Genomic DNA, 22199 nt, shown 5'->3' with positions numbered 1-22199 from the left:
CACCTACACACTTTTCCTTTGAAGACATTTAGAAAAGGGAGACTGGATTTACCAGGAGGACAGAAAAGCTGCTTTACTCCCTCATTTATCTGAGCATCATTCTCCTACTCCTCTAACTCCCTCTACTCCTTACGCAGAACCTCTGTTTTCTACAGCATAGATTCAGCCTCTCTCTTGTTTCTCCAAAACTGCACCACCACACAGCTTTGGGCAAAGGTCTATTACACCTGTATCTCCCTTAAATACTTATCTCCTCAACTCCTGCTGCTCCGGAGATTTGACACACAACTCATCAACAGAAGCGGTGAACGTTTATTTAGGCCACTCATTTGACGGAACTGCTTTTATTTCCATTAATAATTACAGCAAACCAGATATACCTACCAGGAGAGAGACACCTACGTCCATCATAACCAGAAAGAAAAAAGGTCTGGTTGTATTTTTAATTGCTCACGGTTTGTAGTACAACTGTTCCGAACAAAGCTATTTAGAAATTTCCCTTGGTCATCAAAACTTGCAAGCTATTAAAAACTCAAGATACACTAAGTGACACGGACATTAGGGATGGCTGATATATGTAGACTAGTAACAAATACTTCGTTTTCACAGCAGCTGTTAAAGCTCAACTTCTCCAAAGAGTATAAACGAGAAACAGCTGAAGGCTTTCTTATCATGCAGATCAATATCAACAACTGCAGTAAAACCCATGCTATTTGCTAGATTCTTTAATGACAAAAAAAGACCTCAACCCACAAGCATCTCCACAGCAACAAACCTTAGGCTACACGGCTTTCCAAATACAAAGTAATAAAGTTAAAATTTCTAGATTACCAAGTGAAGCCATTACAACAGCACTATGTTTCACTGTTTATTATTTAAATATATATAATGTCACATCTTAAAGAAAAAATACTGTTAAGAACTGTACACTTAGAACATCCAGAGGCATTTTCTCCTAAAGAAAAAATTCTGGGGTATTGTATCTGAGAGAGCAGTATTATTTAGTGCTTAAACTAGTCCCCCAGAGTATATCACACAGATTTCTGGAAAGATGGAGGTTCTCAGGAGAAGAGCACTGAACAGAGGATGAATGGAAAGAGTCTCCACTAATAAATCTTTTCACAGTGAGACATACCCAAAGCTAAATTTGACTACTATCTTCAAAGTAAGTGTTTTTCACTAATTGTTTTGGAGAGAAGAAATTCTGGAAAGGGTACCTCTCCATGATCAAATGCAATGAGACAGCATTATTATGGATAAAAAAACCACCCTGAAATAAACTCTGTAATAGCAGCAAATCTATTTACGATGTATTTTTACCACTATTTCCAGTAAGTATGTACAGAGTTGAGATTTAGAAATAAAAGGTCTAACATAGTCCTCTTCAACAATCCGTTTAATTACTTCTGAGAGGAGGTAAACGATTTTTGACTGCAATGGAAGCAGTTCCAGGAATTCTTACACTGAATATTTTCTGTTAATCTGAAACCACTGTCTAAGAAGTTGTTCAATACCGTCCTCACCCTCTCTGTACTCTTCTAGATGGAATTTATTGTACTTTTGCTGAACTATTAACACTGAGACATTTAACCCATAGAGCATATTAACATAGACTTTTTTTTAACAATAGTCCTGTTGTAGTAAGTGAGCTGAAATACAGATCAAGGCACAATTAGCACTGTTACTCACAAAAACGATTAGACATAAATGGAACTAAAGTGCTTCATAAACATCTTTCACAGATAACGAAATTACAAATTCTGGCACAACAATAAGTGCGACTACCTCCAGAGATTCAGGCAATATTGTTACAGAGTCAGTGCCAGAAGGCAAACCGTTTTCCTGTCCTGTGAAAAGTTTGAGATTTACAGAGTTTCATTTGCTGCATCAGGGTAAGACAAAAGAAACATTTCACGTAACAGGGAAAAAGAAAAAACGAGACAGGAACGAGATAAGTTGTTTTATTTAAACCACAAAAACCTCCGTCTCTTACAGTGTTTTTCTGGGTATCTGTCCTTAAGTTACTGGATGCAAGGAGTGACTGCCTCTGCCATTATTTAACCAAATGACTAAAATATACACTAAAGATTAATTTTGAAGGGCTCTCTCATCTCTGTGAATCTGTGTCAATGGTTGGTTGGGGGTTTTTAATCCAGAAATTTTAATATGGACTGCGAAAAAAAAAAAAATCTTCTGACCAACTGCAGCAAAAGCCTCTGTCAAGAAATCAGTATATTCAAAGGAAAGAAGCCTTCAGAAGATGGCCATGAACTTTGGTCACAGTGTTTAAATCAGTTCCTCACTGAGTGTGAGCTGTTTTGACATTCAACCTGAGAAAAATGAAAGCGATGGTTTGAAGCACTTCAGGACAACACCCATCCTTTAGAAAGTATACATTCTGCACCTGCGAAAATAAGCTTAATAGATCACATCCCCAGAAAATTTGACTCGTGTGCCCATCCATCCATTTGACCAAAATAGATACATGCATCTGGCACCTCTAAACTCGTTTCAGCAGTTCACCACACCTACATATAAAATCAGAGCAAAAGAAATTAAGATAGATACAGCAAAATGCACTGTGCTGCATCCCCCATGGGTTAGGTCAGTAAAGTTGTATCTTCTCTGTGCTTGGTCCTCTTACTGGCTAGCTACCCAGATCCACCTCTGTGGCCACTCCAAAAGCTTGGCTTACATTGTCCAAGACAGCCGTGTTTGCAAGTGTAAAAACAACCATGACAGCCTATTCTAAAAGATAGTTATTATTTACTACTAGCACAAGAAAAACAGATGCAAGTCATTTGTAGAAGAGAATCCTTCCACGGAGCAAATTTCTGATCTATCATCCCTTATATCTGAACCATCTTTAAGGATGCTGAAAATCCTTGCTCTGATTTTTCCTGTCACAGTGAATGCTGTTTCTCAGAATACCTAGCCCAAAGGCACAACAAAATAATCATTTATCAGAGTAAGAACAAAAGCTGAAGACTTCAAGAAATGAAGCAATGCCCTAGGATTGTCCATTAACCTAGCAGACACCTGGGTGCACTGAGGATGGAGCTTCGAAAAAATATTCAAGAATGTGGACATTAAATAGATACTTCTGCAATTTATGTTCAATAACTTTACTCTCTGGGTCCTGAAGTTCTAGTTACCTCATAAAGATGGAAGTAGGGGGTAGATACCACTGTCTTCTGGAGAAAAGCTTACCTTCTTTTAAATAAGTTACATACTTTACTGTCCCAAAAATTCATTTTAAATACTCTTGATCTTATTTCAAACTAACAGGTGTTCTTCCATGGAAGTAGTTTTTACCAAAATCTTGATTTCAGAAGTCTCTCTCAAATACTGGAAACTATTGTCAGAATGTCTTCCCATTAAGTGTTTCGGATTTCTTAAGTCCTTCTAGGTCGCATAGTCAATATTCTTGAACTTAGCCCCAACCCAGCCTAGAAAGAGTCCATGCCTCATTCCAAATCTAGACTCTCAACTTTGAAATATGATCAATATGGGTTTACCAGCTATACTACTGCATGAAAAAAAAAAAAAAAAAAAAAGGAGTATCTCAAACATCAAATTCACCTTCCTGGGGAGCAAAACCAAGTCAAACAAAACCAAGCCCAATTTTTTCCAAGGATTTATTTAAACAACAAACTGATTTTTACTACCTCATTTGCTGTCTTCAATAAATGACAGCAGTCCCTTTTTAACAGCAACAGTGGTCAACGTATCAACTGTCCTCAAAAGCTTAAAAATGTAAGTTTTACTGTATTGTAGACAAAAAAGGCATATTCATGTGACTTTAGGTTCAACATAACTTGGGAAAAGTCATATTCTTGTGCAGTATCAAACTGTATAAATATATTTCGTGCAAGATAAAGCAGAAAATGCCAGTTATCATATGCTTGTTATTTCCCCATTTACATCACTTGTAAATCTGCTTAGGATTTGATGCATTTATCCTGAAATCAACTCTCTTTGGAACTGTAAATGTACTACAGAATACATTTTGACTTTTCAGTTATACTGGCAGGGCTATGGACTACAGATTCTTATGTAAAAATGTGTGTAATTATAAAGCTACACACTGCTTTCAGAAAAGCGTACTACAAAGGGAGCTGATTTTTAATAGAGTAAAACTCAAGTTCATATTAGTCTTAAAATAATTTAAATTAATTCAAGACCTATCAGGCTGAACCCAGGAAAAAAAAATACATATGAACTAGGAAAACAGGATTGGGAAATCACAAACATAAAATTAGAAAAGACTTGATAGGGTGAGTTTGCATAACCAGCTTGATGTTAGGCGGCCACATTTTTGTTGCTCATTTTTGCTGTACTGTGGTTTTATTAGATCTCTCTTGCAGCAAACATTTTCATACTAGTGTAATGTTTAAAATTGAACATCTGCATGCTTAATGTTTCTCGCAGAGGTTAGTAGCGGCATACGAATGCATTCAAATATAAATTATTGGAAACACTGTAAGAGTTTGACACAGGGTTAAGAATAAAGACAATAATTCAGACAAAAACCTTTGAGCTCCAAAAAGAGCGAAGCTGGTCCTGTAGTGCTGGCTTGACTGTCTGAAAGTTTACAAAAACAAAATCCACTAATTGAAAACTTTTTTTTTTTAAACCATAACAAAAATAACAATCCAAATTCAAATATCAAGACAAGCAACCGTCTATCAATAAAGATTTTTGTTTGCAATGCAAGCTTGAAAATTCTTACCTTCAGGCTAGGTGTTTGGGTCTGGTCAACAGTAAATCTCATTAAAATACTGAACTGAAGATCATTTGGAAAAGATTCTCTGTAAAGCAAATATTGGAAATCGTGTTGAGTTACATGAAACTTTAACACCCATTGAGAGGCACTAAATAAGTCCTCTCTCTTTTCAGTAAAGAAAAGCCCTAGTATCTCTAAAAGAAAAAAAATTTCTACCAGTTTTGTTTATATTTTATGTTTCAGAAACATTCACCTAGCATGTAAAGGACAAAATTTAAGAAATTCATACTTTGAAGCAATTATAGCTGAAACGGATAATTCAAGTAATAAGGAATGATATAATAGCAATAGGGTAGTACTCTGATTTTAAATCTATGCAATCCTCAAATTAATATGCATTAGTACTGCTAAAGGTATGCACTGCACCCCTCTCTGAACCCTCCTGTTCCATCCTGGGCTGCCTCCACTCTCCCACATTGCACACTCTGGGTATGAGCCTCAAGGGCTCTGCTGCAGCAGTTAAAAAAAAAAAAAAAAAAGGCGTAGCAGGTGATATTCCTTCTTTCCTCGCAACACACACCATACCCTTCCCCAGATTTCACAGCAGATCTGCCACATGAATAGGTTCAGCAGACATCTAGACCACTTCGACTGTCCAGCACTGCAGAGAATGGAGGCTGAGAAGTAGGTCCCAGAGCCCCTCTAACTCTACTTAAAAACCTAGCTTTTATTTGGAAATAAAACTGGCCAGGAATGGGCGGCTCTGATGGCCCCCAAAATCACATAAGATCATTTTGGCATCAGGCTATTGGTGAAGTCTGGGGAGAGTGGAACGAAGACAGAAAGCAAATCCGTTATCGGCATAACTCCTTAAAAGCCTGCTGACACCGAGATGAATATTGCAACAGTATTTTCTTATCAAAATAAAGAAGCTCAAACACAAGCGCTGCATCGCTGAACACAAGGCAAGACAACAAACATACACGGCTGAGATGCACATTTTTGAATCAGATAAGCAGCATCATATTAATTGTTCAGCATTAAGGACTGAATCAAATCCTTTACACTAAGAATCACTTAGGAAACCAAATGCTTAAGCAACGAGGTTTACTGAAGTTTCACCATCTGTTATTAGCTCTGCATTTTTCCAAGAACCTCATAGCACACTAAAAAAAAAACCCAACATTTGGAAGTAGCATGGATTTTTTAGTAGGTTTGAATTTTTTTAGTGTTTTTTTTTAATTATTATTATTTTAAAGAACTCATTACCTTGTGACATCAAGCGCCTTCTGAACTTTTGCTTGTACAGACCCAAGCAAATCAGCACCCATTTTTTTCAAGAGCTGTGTCAGCAGTACAAACAGCCAGTCCTGCAGATCTTCTTTATGGACCTGGATGAAGTCCACCAGTGTCTCCAAAAACATACTGAACACCTAAAAGGCAGAAGAAGATGGAAAGAGGGTAGGATGGGGCAAAAGAGGAAGTGACACTGACTGACGTATGCTGAACTTACAAACAAAGAAAGCAGTAAGGGAACCAGAGGCAAGAGAAAGGCAAGTGTTTTGCAGCCAAGCAGGAAAAAAAGAAAAGAAAAGAAAAGAAATCTTTCTTGCTTTTTCATTGGAATTTGATACAAGAGTATATTGGAAATATTAGCCGACTTCTGTAGAAGTTTGACCACTAGGTATTCCATGCAGTTTCATCAAGAAAAGAAATGCTTACTGTGATGGCTGGCGCAACCTCAATTTTTTTTAATAAAACTTTTTTTTTTTTTTTACCCTTTCAAGCTTTATCATTACATTGATTTGACATATACCTCGAAGACTACAAAACCCCTTTCTCTCTAAAAGCAAAATAGCTCCTACAATTATTTAGCAAAGTATGGATTGTAAATATCTGCATTACTTAATCCTGCGAAATCACGAAAGCTGGCCAATTCCTTTGCATAAAATATTTGTGGAACAGAACAAAATCCTTCTGCTATTGCAGGTATCCAAACACAAAATTATTCACCAGAGTAGGGAAAAAAGTGAGAGACATTCCAGATTGGCAGGTGTTTAAAACAAGGAAGTACTTTTGTCTTTTCAAAAACATATTAACTATTGTGGAATACAGTAAATAAAAATAACGTTGAAAAGATTGCATTCATTAAAAAAATGATGTATATTATTGTATTTCTAGTAACCTCAGCACTCGGACCAGGAAGAAGGGGCTTTTTGGAGGGAAGGGGTAAAGCAGGGCCCGCCAAATAGGTGAACTTTGTCTAAACAGCCTTTTTCCTATCTCACTTATGGTTTTGTCAAGACTTATGGTGAAATCAGGAAGTATATGCTCTATAACAGTGTGGCCCCACAGGTTTCCCATTTCTTTGACAAGAAAAATGTGTGTCTGGGCTGAAAATGCTACCTTCTCAACTGATACTCACTCCAGCTCCAGCACATAGCTGGAGACAGGAGCAGAAGTACTGCTGTGACACAGAGAGGCTTGGCGAGATGTTGCCTCCCGAGTACTTATGCCATGGGCAGAAGGTTGGCAAGAGCTGCTGCAGAGGAAGGGCTGGAACCCCACATCCTCCTGGGGCTGATTTGGCTTCTCGTACGGCCAAACTCCTCTGCTGCCTCTGAGAGTGGATGATCCCAACCTGTGATCATACCTCACAGGGCTGCAGAAACCTGCCCACGCAAGTGGGCTTTCTTCCACAGCACTGGTGGAGCATGGAGGAGATGGAGCATGCTGCTGCATGCCTTCATCGCTGAGGAAATCAGACCTCTTTTCATGTTGATAATCAAGCCAGGTTAAGCAAATTCACATCATAAAGAGAAAAAAGATCCATACAGGCATCTTTAAAAAGAATAAATTCAGATTCTTTCAGGATCTCATGAAGACCAGGGAGAATCTTTTGATTGACATCTTAAATACTGAAAAGCTGTGTTAGAACAATACAAATCCTACTCAACATAAAGCCCACTAGGACTCTTTTGGGGCAAACTACATTGAAAATTGTAAAAAGAAATAAAATTGCTAAGTCCTCTGCTATCTGTCTAGGTCTGTATTCAAGTCTGAGGTTTAAAAATTACCCTCCCATTAGTGGGAAGAAATTTTTACACTCGGGATTGGAAACGTCTTCCATATTCAGCTGAACTGAAACAATATACCACTCTGTGAATGGACAAGTAGTGGGCGGGATTATAAGACCTAGGCAAAACCAAACCAAGGAGTACTTTCTGCATTGTCATCTGACAGTCTTTGAATTTCACAGCCCTAAAATAAAGGGAAAACATACTGGAGTTCGGCAAATAACAACAACAAGAAAATATTCTGGTGCTATAAAGATTACACAGGGGTCTTAGAATTTTATCTAAACCCCTTCAAATTAAACTATATAGCTCAGCAGAATTTAAAATCTGTACCTGTTTCTTCAAGCTTGCAGACCCTGACACACACATCTTTTATTAAAATGTGCAAACTGAACAAACTTGTTACAACCTTTTATTTGATGGAGTAATGTGGACTTATGATACTTTAACACATGAAGTGGTTTAAATGGAAATCATTATGAATCACTACGGCAAAAGTACTCTAAAGATCCTGTGCCAACGTTTTAGCTGTTAAAAATACACATAACTGAGGACTCCATTTTCTTTTCAAGCTTTGTTTGATTTTAGGTTTACCACAGTGAACGTCTGGAGAACACTCAAATTGAGTCATTTTGTTGTATTTAAAAAAATGAATCATGCCATCTTGCCTTTGGCCAAAGCATGAACAATTTAAGAAGGCTGTAAGAGCATTTAAGGTAAAAGATGAATTTGGAATGGAAAATGGAACTCAACCACCTATATGCTGAACAATGTATGTGGGCACTGCAATTTTTTGCAGTTTCCATTTTTATGATGGAAATTAAAATTCTGAAACCAAGCATCTAAAGTTGAAGATTTTAATAATTTGATAGTGGAAAAAATAAACAGATATGGAAGTGTAAGTGATCTACCTTTAAAGTGAATTATTTCAGATGTGCCAACCACCACAATATAAAGCAGGAATGCATAACCAAACAATGTCAGTTCATTAGTAGATAAAGCACATCTCGAAACTTTACCACACAGTTTACAGAACTGTATATAGCATTTTATGATTGCAAAAGGCTTGACACTGCATGAACTCTTTGGGGAAGAAAAATAGAGAAAAAAGGGTTAATTGCACATTCATGCAAGTAAGGTTAGGCTTCCAACAAATATTGAACCAACTTACTCTCTAAAGAGAGTTCCAACACAGGGGACGGCATGCAAAACGAAACAAAAACAAAACAAAACGAAACAAACAACAAAAAAAGGGAAAAAGATAAAAACACACAAATTAGTGGCCATCAATACAAAGTTCCTGTATGGAATATAAAACAAAATAAAACAAAAAAAGGTATTTCAAAACTTTTATGATAAATTTAATAATTTTATTGGGATACCCAATGTATTTTGAAAGTTAACACTTGGCATATCCTTCAAATCATTCTCCCATTTTCTCCTCCAAATGATACTACTCTTTTTTCTAAGCAGTTCCCTACATCCAGCTATCACGTTAAAGCAAACCTTTAAAAACACAAAGTGATGACAGAATAATTCCAACAGACACTTGAAAAGAGTCTAAGATGACATTTGTGTAACCGTATGTGTGTAATATAAAATTCACAGCTCATGAACTCTTAACACCTAAAGGATCCTCATGGTAATATATTGATAAATATTAATAGTTTTGCGATACCAAAAAGGAGGCAAGGTTTCAGTGACTGGAAGAGATGTACCACATGTGCTATAACACAAGGCAAATGTTCAAAATCAAACCAGTGTTATTTTACGTCAGAACGCCCAGTAAACAAACAAAACCATCAACTAGAATAATTCAATGTAATATTCCTGAAAGCTTAATAAAAAGATAAAATGCTCTTCTGACACGTACAACTAAATTTTGGAACATTCTGGCTTCCTTCCCTGGCTTCCCCACTACAAAAAGAACCTCCAGAGTAGTTCTTATATATGCATAGCTGTGATATTAATTAATACAAGAACAAGCAGAATTAAACCATGCTGCTAATCACATTTGTCATTACTTCATTTAAAAAACAGTAATATCTCAACATGGAATTTTCTTTCCTTTTCTGACTTCACTGTTCTTTTTTTTTTTTTTTTTGGAATGACTTTAATATCACATTGCTTGTGTGCAATGCAAGTTTCTTCCAAAATAGATAATGTCACAGACAGCAGCTAAGTCACTTTTTCCAGCAGGAAAAATAAGGAGGACAGATGACCACTGAGTTAACCTGTCAAGACTTCTCAAGGAAGACTTAAAATGATGTAAAACATATTGCATAATCAACATAATTTTTCAGAACTCTGCTGGGAAAAGCCAATACTTCTGAAATAATTACTTTGCTCTGAATTTTTCTGGGTTATTTTATCAATTCTGAAATACGGACACAAAGTGGGACATGTTATAGTGAACACAGAAGACAAAGTTTCTTCCAAACAGCCCTATAATTCAAAAAAAAAAAAAGGTTACGCGTTTTTTACATGATACCATTATAATCTTATTCAGCTCCTTACTTACCTGCAGTCCATTTGCTGTGGGAAATTACGGCATATATGAAGCTGTGCTAGTAACCCACCTCCCACAACTGTAAAAATACTATCAAGCGAAGTAACTCAGTTAAAAAGATTTTAACGGTTTTAGAAAACAAAAGGATTATTCTCTTCGTTATATTTGTTATATGTCTTCACCTTATTTACTGAATACTAAAAATGATGTAAAAAAAATTACTCAAGTCTCAACTGCCAGCCCCATCAATGAAATTCAAGGAAGACATCATAAGCTACGATAATACAAAATACTGTGGAAAATCAATAGGTACACATTTGGTATAATTCATCAGACTCAGCATGTATGATTTAGTCCGCTTTCTTCATGATATAAATTACCGCACCAGACTCTTGTTTCTACTTGAGAGAAAACCGACTCCTGTTGAAGTGGCCTCTGTAAACAACATGACCTCTTAAAAATACTTACAAATTTTGAGCACAAACTGTTGAGCTATTTCAATGCATTTTAGATGCAACTAACCCTTATTTCAATTAGCCTGCGAAAAAGGTGGGAAATTATCTTGTTCAAAATTGCAAATTAAATGGATTGAAAATCCAATACCGTTAACTGCTTATAGAATACAGTTTGTCAAATTCTTAATGTGCAAATATCGCTGACACATTTTACCACAACTTTTCAAACGTGTTTTGAAACATGTACTGAAAGCAAGAAAAACCTAAACGTACCTTACTGTGAGGATCAGCAAACATTCTTGTGAAGATTTCACACAACCTTTTCAACTCAACACGACTGTCAAAGTGACAACAATACATTAGTCAGCGCTACCAGAACACTAATGCATAGTCATCAGTGAAATCAACTGTAATTATTGAATCAAATCATCTAGTAAACAAAGTAAAGCGTTTTGGGTTAGGACAGGGATAAAAAAGTTATAGAATTTGTCTAAAATGAAACTCTCAACCAGGAAATGTCTCTTTAGACTAACTCATATATTATACTATTCTATACTACTTTAACAGACCATATAATGTAAAAGGTGTTCTTAGTAGCTAGCAGTAAAAGGTTTCTTCTTAATAAACACCCAATAAGTAAAAATAAAAATAAATTATAAATAAAAGAAAGGCCTTCCATCAATACTAGATGCAAGCACTTGAGGAATCTTCTATGAATCTTTTATATTGCAAGAATCCTCTTGATTTTAATTTCCATTGCTTAAACTGAGCTTTTCAAGCAGCTCCTATGCACTAGTGGCCAGAAGTGACAATAACCTCTTCATTCCTTTCCCCATCTTACTCTCACAGACACACACCACGCTTTCCCTCTCCCCAACTGCATTCAGAACATTAGCCTCTTTTTCCTACTTCCCTTGCCTCCCCTTCAACTCTGAAATAACATGTTTCTCCTATTAACAACTATTCTTACCTTAAAGTTCTCTGGTTCTTTAATAAGTTTTGCAGGCCTAGAAGGCCTTCTTTTCTCTCTGACCAGTTGGAGCTGGCACAGCGATTTAGGACTTCAGCCACATCTTCTGTCTGTCTCATATACGTTGGTATGCTTCCATTCCTAGAGCTATAGGACCTTTCTGAACAGGCACTTGATGCATCACTGTTGGCATCATCATCTGAGTACATCCCATAGGACTCGTATCTTCTTCGCACGGGCTTCTTCTATTGTACAGATACACCCCACATTAGTACTGATTTTCAAAGGGACAAGATACAGACCCATAATCAATAGAAAGACCAACAGCTCAAATACTCTGTGTGACCCTCACTCCCTGGAGTGACGAATGGCTCCAACTGTTCAGCAGGTCAAACCAAGTTAATAAAAATACTTGAAAGAAGTATGGCTTGTGTAGTATTCCAAATATAAAAGCAAAGCAAATGCAGAGAAGACATACGTTTAATGAAATGTTCAACTTAAGGTTTACTTGTAAAAATCCATAAAATTGCATGATAGTGACATAAAGACTATATTGAAAGTTAGTTATTTCACTTAATAGCTTTATATACGTTACAAAATACAAGAATCAGGTCTAAACCCACATATTCTATCATTTTAACTTACTTTGTATCAAGCATGTTAATAACAAAATACTAAACTATTGAAGAAGGAAAATAGTTTCTATACCTTAGTCCGTATGTCTCCTAAGAGCTGTTAGCAGTAAATTATTGAAAAGAAACAGAAATTGAGAACAGGAAGGTAAGGCATAGCAGTATTGTGAACTTTTAAACTACCTGCCACTGGAAAACACATCCTCTTACTGTAAATTCTGTTCTTAGCTCTCTGTATCTGACTAGCATACAGTGGATTGCCAGGAAGCAGTTTGCTAAGCTTCCGTTTCCAGGAAAATATTAGATACCACCTGGCTGGTCACAAAGACAACTGTCAAAATCTTTGTCTTACACAGTGATATTTGAGTATGAAGACTTAACACATGCAGTCAATTGCTATCTAAGTATGAAACCTTCATTTAAACTTCACTTTCCTATCAACTTCCCATCTCTTTGTTTTATCTTCACTACAACATCTAAATTTTGTCTTTGCAACAGTTACTACAGCAGTCAATATCCCACAAAAAAATTAGTTACAGAAGGCAAAACCCCAAATCCCCTAAAAACAAAAGCAAGCCAAACAAAACGAAACACAGCATGCCAAAGGTCAGAGGAAAAAAAAAGAAAATGCTCTTTATCCTAAAAGAAAAAGCACACACCTCTGCAAAATAACTCTGCCATTCAAATCTGGGAGTTGAAGCTAGTAGTTAAAATTTCGGTTTCATGACATACTTCAAAGAAGCAGTAGCAAAAGTGATTGTTTTCCCCTTAATTACCACTGCCATTTGTACAGGGTTCTCATTTTTGACTGCAGAATAACTTAAAGGATACGGCAATACAAACTAGTCAATACATCATGTAACAAGCAAGCTTACTGTCAACAGAACAAGCATACGTACATTTGTAAGGAAATAAAGGAAGGGAAAAAATCACAAATACATCAGCATTTTTGAAAAGGGTCACCATGAGTACAAAAAAAAAATAAAATTAAGGTCATAGATTCTGAAATGCCAAGGACTGTGCTAAAGTAAAAGGTATAAAAATATGTGAAGATCACCATATCACTGCATTTCACACGTCTTGTATTCAAACCAGATCTTAGCCAAAAGACTGATACACCTTTGGCTTGAGCGGTATTATAACTGGGCAAGTATTTTTCATATCATAAAAATAGTAATACAATCCAGAATATCTTTGTTTTTATGTTACATCTGTCAGGACTCTGCATTCCACCTTTTAAAAACACTGTTGGGGGGGGGAGGGGGTTTAAGTCTATGATAAAACAAGAAGCGTGTTCATAGCCAGATTTCCATCTAAATGGGAGCTATTTGCACAGGACAGTCTGTACATTTAGAGGCATGCAAACACTACAATAATAAAATGTAGCTTTTCTTGATCCTTCTTTGCAATGACAGATTCTAGCTAAAACATACAAACTAATTTCTCTCTAACATTTCTAGAAGCATCGTGCTATTTTGGATCTAGATAATATAAACCAGTTTCTACGAACAAATTTTATTGCTTCAACAAAGCAGGACACATTCAAGCCTGAAGGGCAGTCACTGGAAGCACAAGTTTATCCTCAATTTATATTCTTATTACCTACTTTGCCCAGCTAAATTTGAATAAGCTATGAAGTTGCTAAAAGTACTGAAGATGCTCTTCATGTAGTACCAGCATAGATAAATCTACACACAGGCTTTTAAATTACAGCCAGAAACTTTTCATGTCCCACGAACTGTTTTTCTGTTGTTTCCTATTCCAAAATCCAGAGTGACTTCCAGTTCACTGACCAGCATTCCCCATCAGTGATGAAAACTTTTTGCCCGTTTAGAATATCAGAAAGGGAAAAAGCCACTCAGCATCACCATGACCTCTTAGGTAAGATTTCACAGATATCCTGATCTCTATGCCAGTGGAGGCACACAAATTTTAAACTAACATGCCAAGAAGACAGTATTAACTAAGAAATCAATAAATCACCAGACTAAGAACATGACAGAGTTCTTCAGATTTTTTTTCCTTTGAAATTTTGATTCTCTCTGTCCAGTCATATCTGGTTATAATTACATTTTTTAGACTCTAATTTGTAGTTTTTTACTAGTTTTCCAAATAATCTTTTTGTTAAAACACAGCAATATCGAATTCTTTAAAGCATTCTGATAACTAGATAACAGCTACTTACAAATATTTAATGATATGCAAATAGTATACAATACCCGCTAAAAATATATCTGATTCATAGCATCAGTACTTGAAATTAATTGAAGATTTTAGCTTCCTGATGTAAATGTCAGAATAGGAAAGTGCACGATGTGTTCACAGTTTGGCTAACTGGGGCTGGGAGGTAGAGGAGCCAAACCTACCCTTTTAAAGGACAGTAAAGGTTAAGAAAGAGAATGGCGTAACCAGTTTTAAATTCAGTGTAACATCTTGAAAACCAAAGACAACAAAACCTAAACTCATGAAATGCTGCCTGCCAAGCCATCAGCTTCTCTCCTCAGCATCAATCTCACATGTTGTCAGACAGAACAACCTCAAATGGAACCCAGGCTTACGATAAGCAGAGCGCTTTGGCTGTCAGCATTCCCAGCTCTGACAAGCCTTCAACCTATCCAGAAGTTTGTGGGAAACTGCTGGTTAGTGCTACCTGCTCGAGCGGCTCCTTGGGCCACTCCAACAGACCAGTCCAAGACTATTTCCTGTCTGCCACGGAGAAACGTACATTCCTCAAAAGTGAAAACTTCTGTGGTGAACAGTAATTCCAATACTTTGCAGCTCTAGCAATTCAGCTTCCTTTGTTTTTCCCCCCACCCAGAAGCCAATAAAATAACGAATGACAAGTTCTTTTGCATACTTTAATGTATAGGTACCAAACATTTTAAGAGTCTGTATCCTACAGGAGCGAAGTACAAGGTTCTTACCAAAGCATCTGCTACTGCCTCTTCCACATCAGAACCTGTGTTGAGAACTCGCATAGCACTAACTGATGACGACAATCTACTCGACTGACTAATTCCAAAGCCGGTACCTGTTGTAAGAACAACGAAAAGGAATATAAAGAATTCAGTCAGAACAGCAAGGTGGGACATTAATACCACACTCATGTAAAAAAAACCCAAGCAGAAGAAAAGCATTTGCTAAACATTTCTAATGAATTATATAGTGGCTAAAATACTGGTTATTTTCATTCTGAAGTCTTTAGTGGTGTAGCAAAAAGAAATGAAGTAAAAAAGATAGTCATTCGCAAACATTCTATTCCGATATCACAGGGAAAAAAACAACAAAACAATGGTTTTATCTGAAAAAACCTTTCAATTTTTTTTTTTTGTATTTATGTCTTCTTCATTTTGGGTTTTTGTTTTCATTTAAAAAGAAAGCAACTACAATAGGATGGCTATTGAGAACGCTGATTAGAAAACTACATGCATAAAGAATGCTCTACAAATACCGAAAAATGGAAAACTAAAAAAAGTTCTTCTGCAAGTAAAAATAAAATGATTGTTGTTAAGGAAGAAAAGGATTAACACTGGAAGGTGGGGGTGGAGACAAAATCTAGCAACATAAAGACGTCTATCTGGATTACTGAAACCACAAAACTCAAATTAATATAAATAATGCTTTTTAAAACTGAACTATGAGAATAGCCAAGTGGGTGGGGAAAAAAAATAAATCCAGGATGACTGCACAGATGACAGCAAAGTGTACTCATCCTTCACCTGTAGCCCCATAAGCATCAGGAGCGTAGAGAGCACCAGTGGATCTGGAGTGATGTCTGGAAGCTGCAATAACAGGATCATATAAACCCTATCTATTACCACGGAATCAAAGCGCGGCAATAGTTGCTTAGATGAACAAGAGAATATTTAATCAAAAAGATCCAGCTTTAGCACAAGAAACTGAACATTACACAGAAGGAAAAAGCTTCAGAGACTTTTTTTGATTATATAGATTTTATATGATTATATAGAATTATGTAGGTTTACGTACACTGGACATTTCATGCGTGATTTTTTTAATTTAAAAAATTAAGAGCAGATTAAAAGCAAGTATGTTTAAGTTCAAAGAGGAAAAAATGCATAGACACACACACGTGCGCGCAAACACACACACCTCAGAATCCTCAGAAATACCTAGAAAGTTCCACTGATACTGGTCTTCCATTGTAGAGTTAACTCAATTCTACGTGCTTGAGCCAATGCCAGAGCTCACGTACCAAACGTTATCTGCAAAAAGTGCAGAATTTATCTGCACGAATTTATATTACAGGCTGCCAATTTTTATGAACTCTAGTTCTTGCCTATGTGCAGGCAAGTCAACTTCAGTTAAAACTCACCGCTATGTAGATGAAAGTTAAAATTCTTCAATTTTAATTAAAAGTTTAAAATGCCATTAGTATTTCACATTCCTATTGTTTTCTTTAAATAAATAAAATGTGAAAATGAAGTATTTATGTAAGTTACTATAGCTCATTAAGATTCTTTAAAGTTACAGAAAGTGGGAACCAAAGATCCTTAAGGACTTAAGAATAAAACCGAGTCCCTTCCTCCTTCTGGCACCTGTATAAAACTGCTCTTTTACAGATTCTAAAGACCTCAGAAGATTCTTAAAGAATCAGAGAAGATTCTTTAAGAAGAAACCTTACAGATTCTTAAAGACCTCACCATTGCTAATATTTTCTTTCTTAAAACAAGTTATTTTAAATTCAAAGGCTTTTTACATAATTCATCTTTTCTTCAATTCACTTAAGTTAGAATTTTACGGCCATGTAAATGAAACTGGTTTTGACAATTTTAAAATTCCAATGTCCACCCACAGTGACATAAACCCTGAATATCATTTTATGATTTTAATAAATTGTGTAATTTAATGATACATAATTATAATTTAATATACAATTATAATAAATACCATATAATTATAACTTAATAAATAAAAGAACTGTAAATGCAAACATTTTATACCTTTTGGATACATAAACAGAAACCAGGAACCACATGAATCATCCTTTACTCTGACTGACATAGACAATTTAAAAGTCTGATTTGAATCAAATAACCCAAACGCGGACCAAATCACATTTGGGGTAAACACACTATCTTAACCTGAGCAAACTCCGAAACAATCCTACATCCTGCAAAGGTCCTGGAAACAACATTGTGTTTTTGCCATGTAAAGTTCTCTAATCCTTACATCACTCACAGCCATGTATTCAATTTCCAACTAAACCTGCATGAAGCTGTTTAGCAAGGGAATTTCATCTTGCAAATACTGCTTTGTGGAGTACTTGGTTCTTTAGAAAGTATGTCTCAGCATGGAAAAGGAGACAGGACAAAGGATGTCAAAACACAGGCATCGAGGCTAAGAGAGCTTTAAATACAAGCAGTAACAGGATAAACCTTTTTATTGCTTGCCATCAACAAGCCCTGAAAATTAAAGGAACAATTAAAAATTCAAACTTTAGGCATATTATTCAAAACGATCCTGTTCCCACATTTGAAACATGCTGGACAAATTTTTAAGACAGTGAAAGAAAGCACTATACTGGATCAAACATACCTCACTCCACAGCATATTTTCAAGAATGTTCTTTGTATCCTTCAAATTGCACATATTGTGCAAATATTTCCTTTTGCTGTTTCATTTTTTAAAAATGAATCAAAATAAGATTTCAAATGGACTCAAAATAACATAATTTCTTAGCTAAAGTATGGGAATTACACTAGTCTGATAAGTACTGATAAGACAGAAAAATAGGTACTGCCATATAAATTACAAATCACTTGCTTCTCCTAGTGGCTGTAATCTTATACTGAGATGTGAGATTACATAAACACTTCATACCAATGTATAGAGAGAAGCAATTACAGAGCACTTGGGTCATTTTATGCCCCAAAGGGCTTAGCATTTGTAATCAAAAATTTCTGTGCCGAGAATCAGATGTAATACAAATTGCATTCCCTCGTCCGACCCCACGTAACAGGTACAAGCACAGAGCTGAAGCTGCCTTATTTCATCTTCCACTTATATCCTTGAAAAACAGTAAATTTAGTGTTTTTGATAGACTTAATAGCACCCCAAAAGACAAAACTGGTCCAACAAAATGCTGAATGATGTAAGAAACCATTCAAATAAGAAGTCATTCTAGACAGACTCCTAGGAATCCTCATTTATTCCAGGTATAGCCACTTTTTTTAAAAAAAAAAAAACAAACCACTGGATTCCTATATACACTACATTGCATTCTCTGTGCTATCAGACAATTCAACATATTGTATGTGTAAGTACTTGTTTCGATATCTAAATACAAAAATTAAACTCCACCAATAAAAACCACACCTCAAGTAGCATCCGACCCATCTCACGGTATTAGTTTAATCCAGATTTCTTAAGATAACAAGCATTTGACCCAATATAAAATGTAAATCAGATCTTGCATGCATGCGATTGAAGTCAAGCTGTAAGGCAGCAAAAGCAGCCAAAGATCTGGAAAAAGATCTTTTAAAAACCTCGTTTTTAAAAGAAAAGCACATGTGTGTGTACTACACCACAGTCTGCCAGCTGTGTTTTACTACAAGATACAAGTTTACTAATGGGTCCTGCATAATGTCTACTTCTAATTTCATTTCCCAATTAAAAAGCATCTGGGCAAATTAGCATTAGTTATTGAAACAGCTTTAATTCAATTAATCTGTACTTTCCCAATAAAACCATGGCTGACAGGAAGCATACTGCCTTAACAGACCACAACAGACCTCCAGTGCTAATTTGGAGTACAGCCGGGTGCCTCAATTTGAGATAGAAACCAGCTATTTACTATTTTCAGACCATGTTTAACAGCTACTATTACAAAGTCCTTAACTGTAAGCAACACTTGATCACACACACAACAACAACAACAAATAAGGGATACATACTGAAGACTAACTCAGACAAAAGATAACACCAAAAAGGATCAGTTTCAGATACAATCTTACAGTGACAGTATTATACTACCAAACAATGAAAAAAACACTCCAACCAACAACCAGCATGTAAAAAGACTTTTATCAAATTTTACTACCAGATTCGTAGTAACCTTGACTAGGATACATGGAAATGAGAAGCCTCCCCAATCCTTAACCAACAACATGTTAAAATAATTATAAGCTAATGTTCCTATGCCTTATTGACTTCTCAGAAAGAGACAACAGATTGATAATCTGGAAAAAAAAAATAAATCTTAAGTGACAGGGCCAATAAGCTCAAACACTAAGTGAAAACAAAACTTTTGCTTATAGCAGCCCTGGAAATGGGGACTGAGCGTGGCTATGGATGCACAAACATGGAAGTTTTCAATGCCTCTTCCTTCTTCCCTATGTAACAACAGCTGCTTCTTCAATTCCTTATCACTTGTTCTACATAGATTACAAGCAACTTCAGAACTGTACTTTGGTTCATCTACTTGCATAAGGACGTTGTTGCTTGCCCTTTCCATTTTCTAAAAATGGTTCTTTACCTGCACCATCATATCTACTTGGTTCAATAGCAGTAAGTTAAAATGGGCACTGTTCTTTCATATCATACAGGGATGACAGTATAGCTAAGGACACATAACACGAGGCGTATTTTCTTCTTACACACCAAAATACACATTGACTAGGGAGCAATTTTGAAGAGTGGCAGACCCCAGCTGCTGAGTCACGGAAAGGCAGAGGATGACAGCCCCACTCCATTACTTGCTCCAGCTGGTCCGTGAGAAATAGATTATCTAACTGCACCCAAGCAACGAGTGCTGTAATCAAGTGAGAAACACAATCTCAAAAAAACTTTCCAAAAGCAGAATTGCCCTTTCAGCAAAGAGTATCTAGGCACTGCGAATCACACACCTCTCCAGGCTTGGCATTTGAGATAAGACTAAAACTAGCAAAGCGTTTCTTTTTCAAGTGTGCAAACCCATTCACACATTGGTCAATTCTCCATGGAGGTAAGTGCTGAGCGAGTCAAAGGAAGGGAAAATAATGGTGGCCGGCTACAAGCTAAATGAAGGAGGCATGGATTCGTTAGGTGCACATAACGAAGGGCAAAGACAGCCATGCACAACAAGGGGCTCCGAGTACTTACCAAGGGGTGGAAAAGAGCGGACAGGGCTTGTGTCCCTGCTACTTTCACGGCTGGCCTCCCGACTGCACCCCTGACTCACACTAGGCCGAGGAATGCGGCTGCCTCGTGCTAGTATGATTCAGGGTACAGACAAACAGCAGCACAGAAGGGAGAAGACATAAGAAAAGTTGCAGTTTTAATGCAATTCTGTTTTGCGGTTAAGATCAAAGACCTATTTCTAAGACAAGACACTGGTGACTACATCGTACTGTAAGTCATAACTCTTCCCACACATTTTCTCTGTGACTGTGCTGGATTACAGTAACTGTAGCCAGTTCAATGACATTATTTCTTCACACAAATAAAAACGGTGATTTATCATCTCTTTACAGAGTGGTTGAAAAATCTCTTGAAAAGGACGGAAAGGAAACAAGCAATGAAAAAGATGACCGGAGTATTGATTCGGAATTTGTGCTCGAGATCAAGTTAATCAACAGTAACGCAAATGAAAAAAACCACAGCTTTCCAGAGAAGGAAAATATAAAATTAATGCAGCTAAGGTAAAAATCAAAATACGTTAAAAAGAACAGCAGCAATACCATTAAAATCAACCGACACTTTTAAATAATATTGTTTGTAATAAAGTGGATTGCACTGATTACACTGATTAAGGTTATATTGTGAGGTTTAAGATATACGACATTCATTTTTGTATCACAGAAGTACACATACGCATGCACACGTACACAGAAGACACACAAAAATAATGAAGAAAATGATCTTCTCAAAATGGTATCACACTTTCATTCAATGGACATGGGTATTTTGGAGGTGGGGATAAGAAGTGAAGAAAAATTAGAGAAGGAGGAAGAAAGGGAGGTGAGGAAAAGAACAACTACCGCATTCTGACAGAAAAAAAGAAATGTTTCAGCTTAAATTTAAAACTGTCTTGTGTATCAAAGACAAGCCTCAGAAAAACAGGCACGTTTTAGATTTTTATCAATATGTATTCTAATTTTATCATTCACCTATAACTAAACGCAAGTTGTATATATCCAGCACTTAAAGTAAGAAGGGATATAAAGAACGCAAGAGTTATCCAGTGATTCTTACCTACTGACAATCTAGACGGACTAGCTTCTCTGCTGCACCCCTGACTTCGTGGGATTTTGCTTCGTTTTTGTGCAGCTGCAGGATTCACTAACACTCTTTGAACTCCTGTGTTCATAGTGGAAAGTGTGGTTGTTGTCAAAACTCTTCCAGGAGACCCAGATCTACTGCCAGCTGAAGGCAAAAGGAATAAAAGTAAGTAACAGCACAGAATGATAAACAACCATGGTTAAAAAGGAAAAGAAAAAAAAAGGCTTTAAGTTAGTAGGAAAATGGTGGTAGATTGAAATGGGCTGGAAAAACTTCTAAGGTAAAAATGGAAAATAGAAGACCTTGGTCCAAGTTCTTATAGCACTACATACAAGGTAAATAAAATTATCAATGCAAGGAAGCACTCAGTATGGTATTTAGTACTAAATATTCTAAAAAAAATCATAAATAATATTTCTCATCTTCAACAACACTTCCAATGTCCTTAACAAAAACATTGGTGTGTTCATTTTTTTTTTTTCATCTACTTAGTCTCACTAATCACATTTTCTATTAAAAAAAGCAAAAAGAAAACAAGAACTGCTAGAAAGCTCAAGGCAGCAACTTTGAACTAGTGATTTCATAATTATCCCAGCTCTTTCAGTGCA

General features: G+C 36.3%; 1 protein-coding gene across 32 annotated transcripts in view; it reads right to left on the bottom strand.

Annotated features, from left to right (window-relative positions):
• Positions 1–22199, bottom strand: part of CLASP2 (cytoplasmic linker associated protein 2) — a 154986-nt gene that overhangs the window by 20521 nt on the left and 112266 nt on the right. For 8 of the 32 annotated variants that reach the window (XM_074151140.1, XM_074151144.1, XM_074151135.1 and 5 more), the window contains 7 exons: positions 21565–21735; positions 20473–20580; positions 15294–15400; positions 11738–11982; positions 11041–11104; positions 5996–6159; positions 4733–4811 (listed from right to left, as the gene is read on the bottom strand). In XM_074151140.1, coding sequence (XP_074007241.1) covers positions 4733–4811; positions 5996–6159; positions 11041–11104; positions 11738–11982; positions 15294–15400; positions 20473–20580; positions 21565–21735 — 938 coding nt within the window. Of the gene's footprint in view, positions 1–4533; positions 4585–4732; positions 4812–5995; positions 6160–8974; positions 8978–11040; positions 11105–11737; positions 11983–12445; positions 12470–15293; positions 15401–16088; positions 16152–20472; positions 20581–21564; positions 21736–22199 lie in introns of all 32 variants that reach the window. The other 24 variants (XM_074151134.1, XM_074151149.1, XM_074151155.1 and 21 more) reach the window with 8 other exon arrangements.

Source organism: Numenius arquata, chromosome 7 (assembly GCF_964106895.1).
Source record: "Numenius arquata chromosome 7, bNumArq3.hap1.1, whole genome shotgun sequence".
NCBI classification, from domain to species: Eukaryota; Metazoa; Chordata; class Aves; order Charadriiformes; family Scolopacidae; genus Numenius; species Numenius arquata.
Note: the sequence above shows the minus strand (reverse complement) of the source record. Positions and strands in the feature narration are given on the sequence as shown.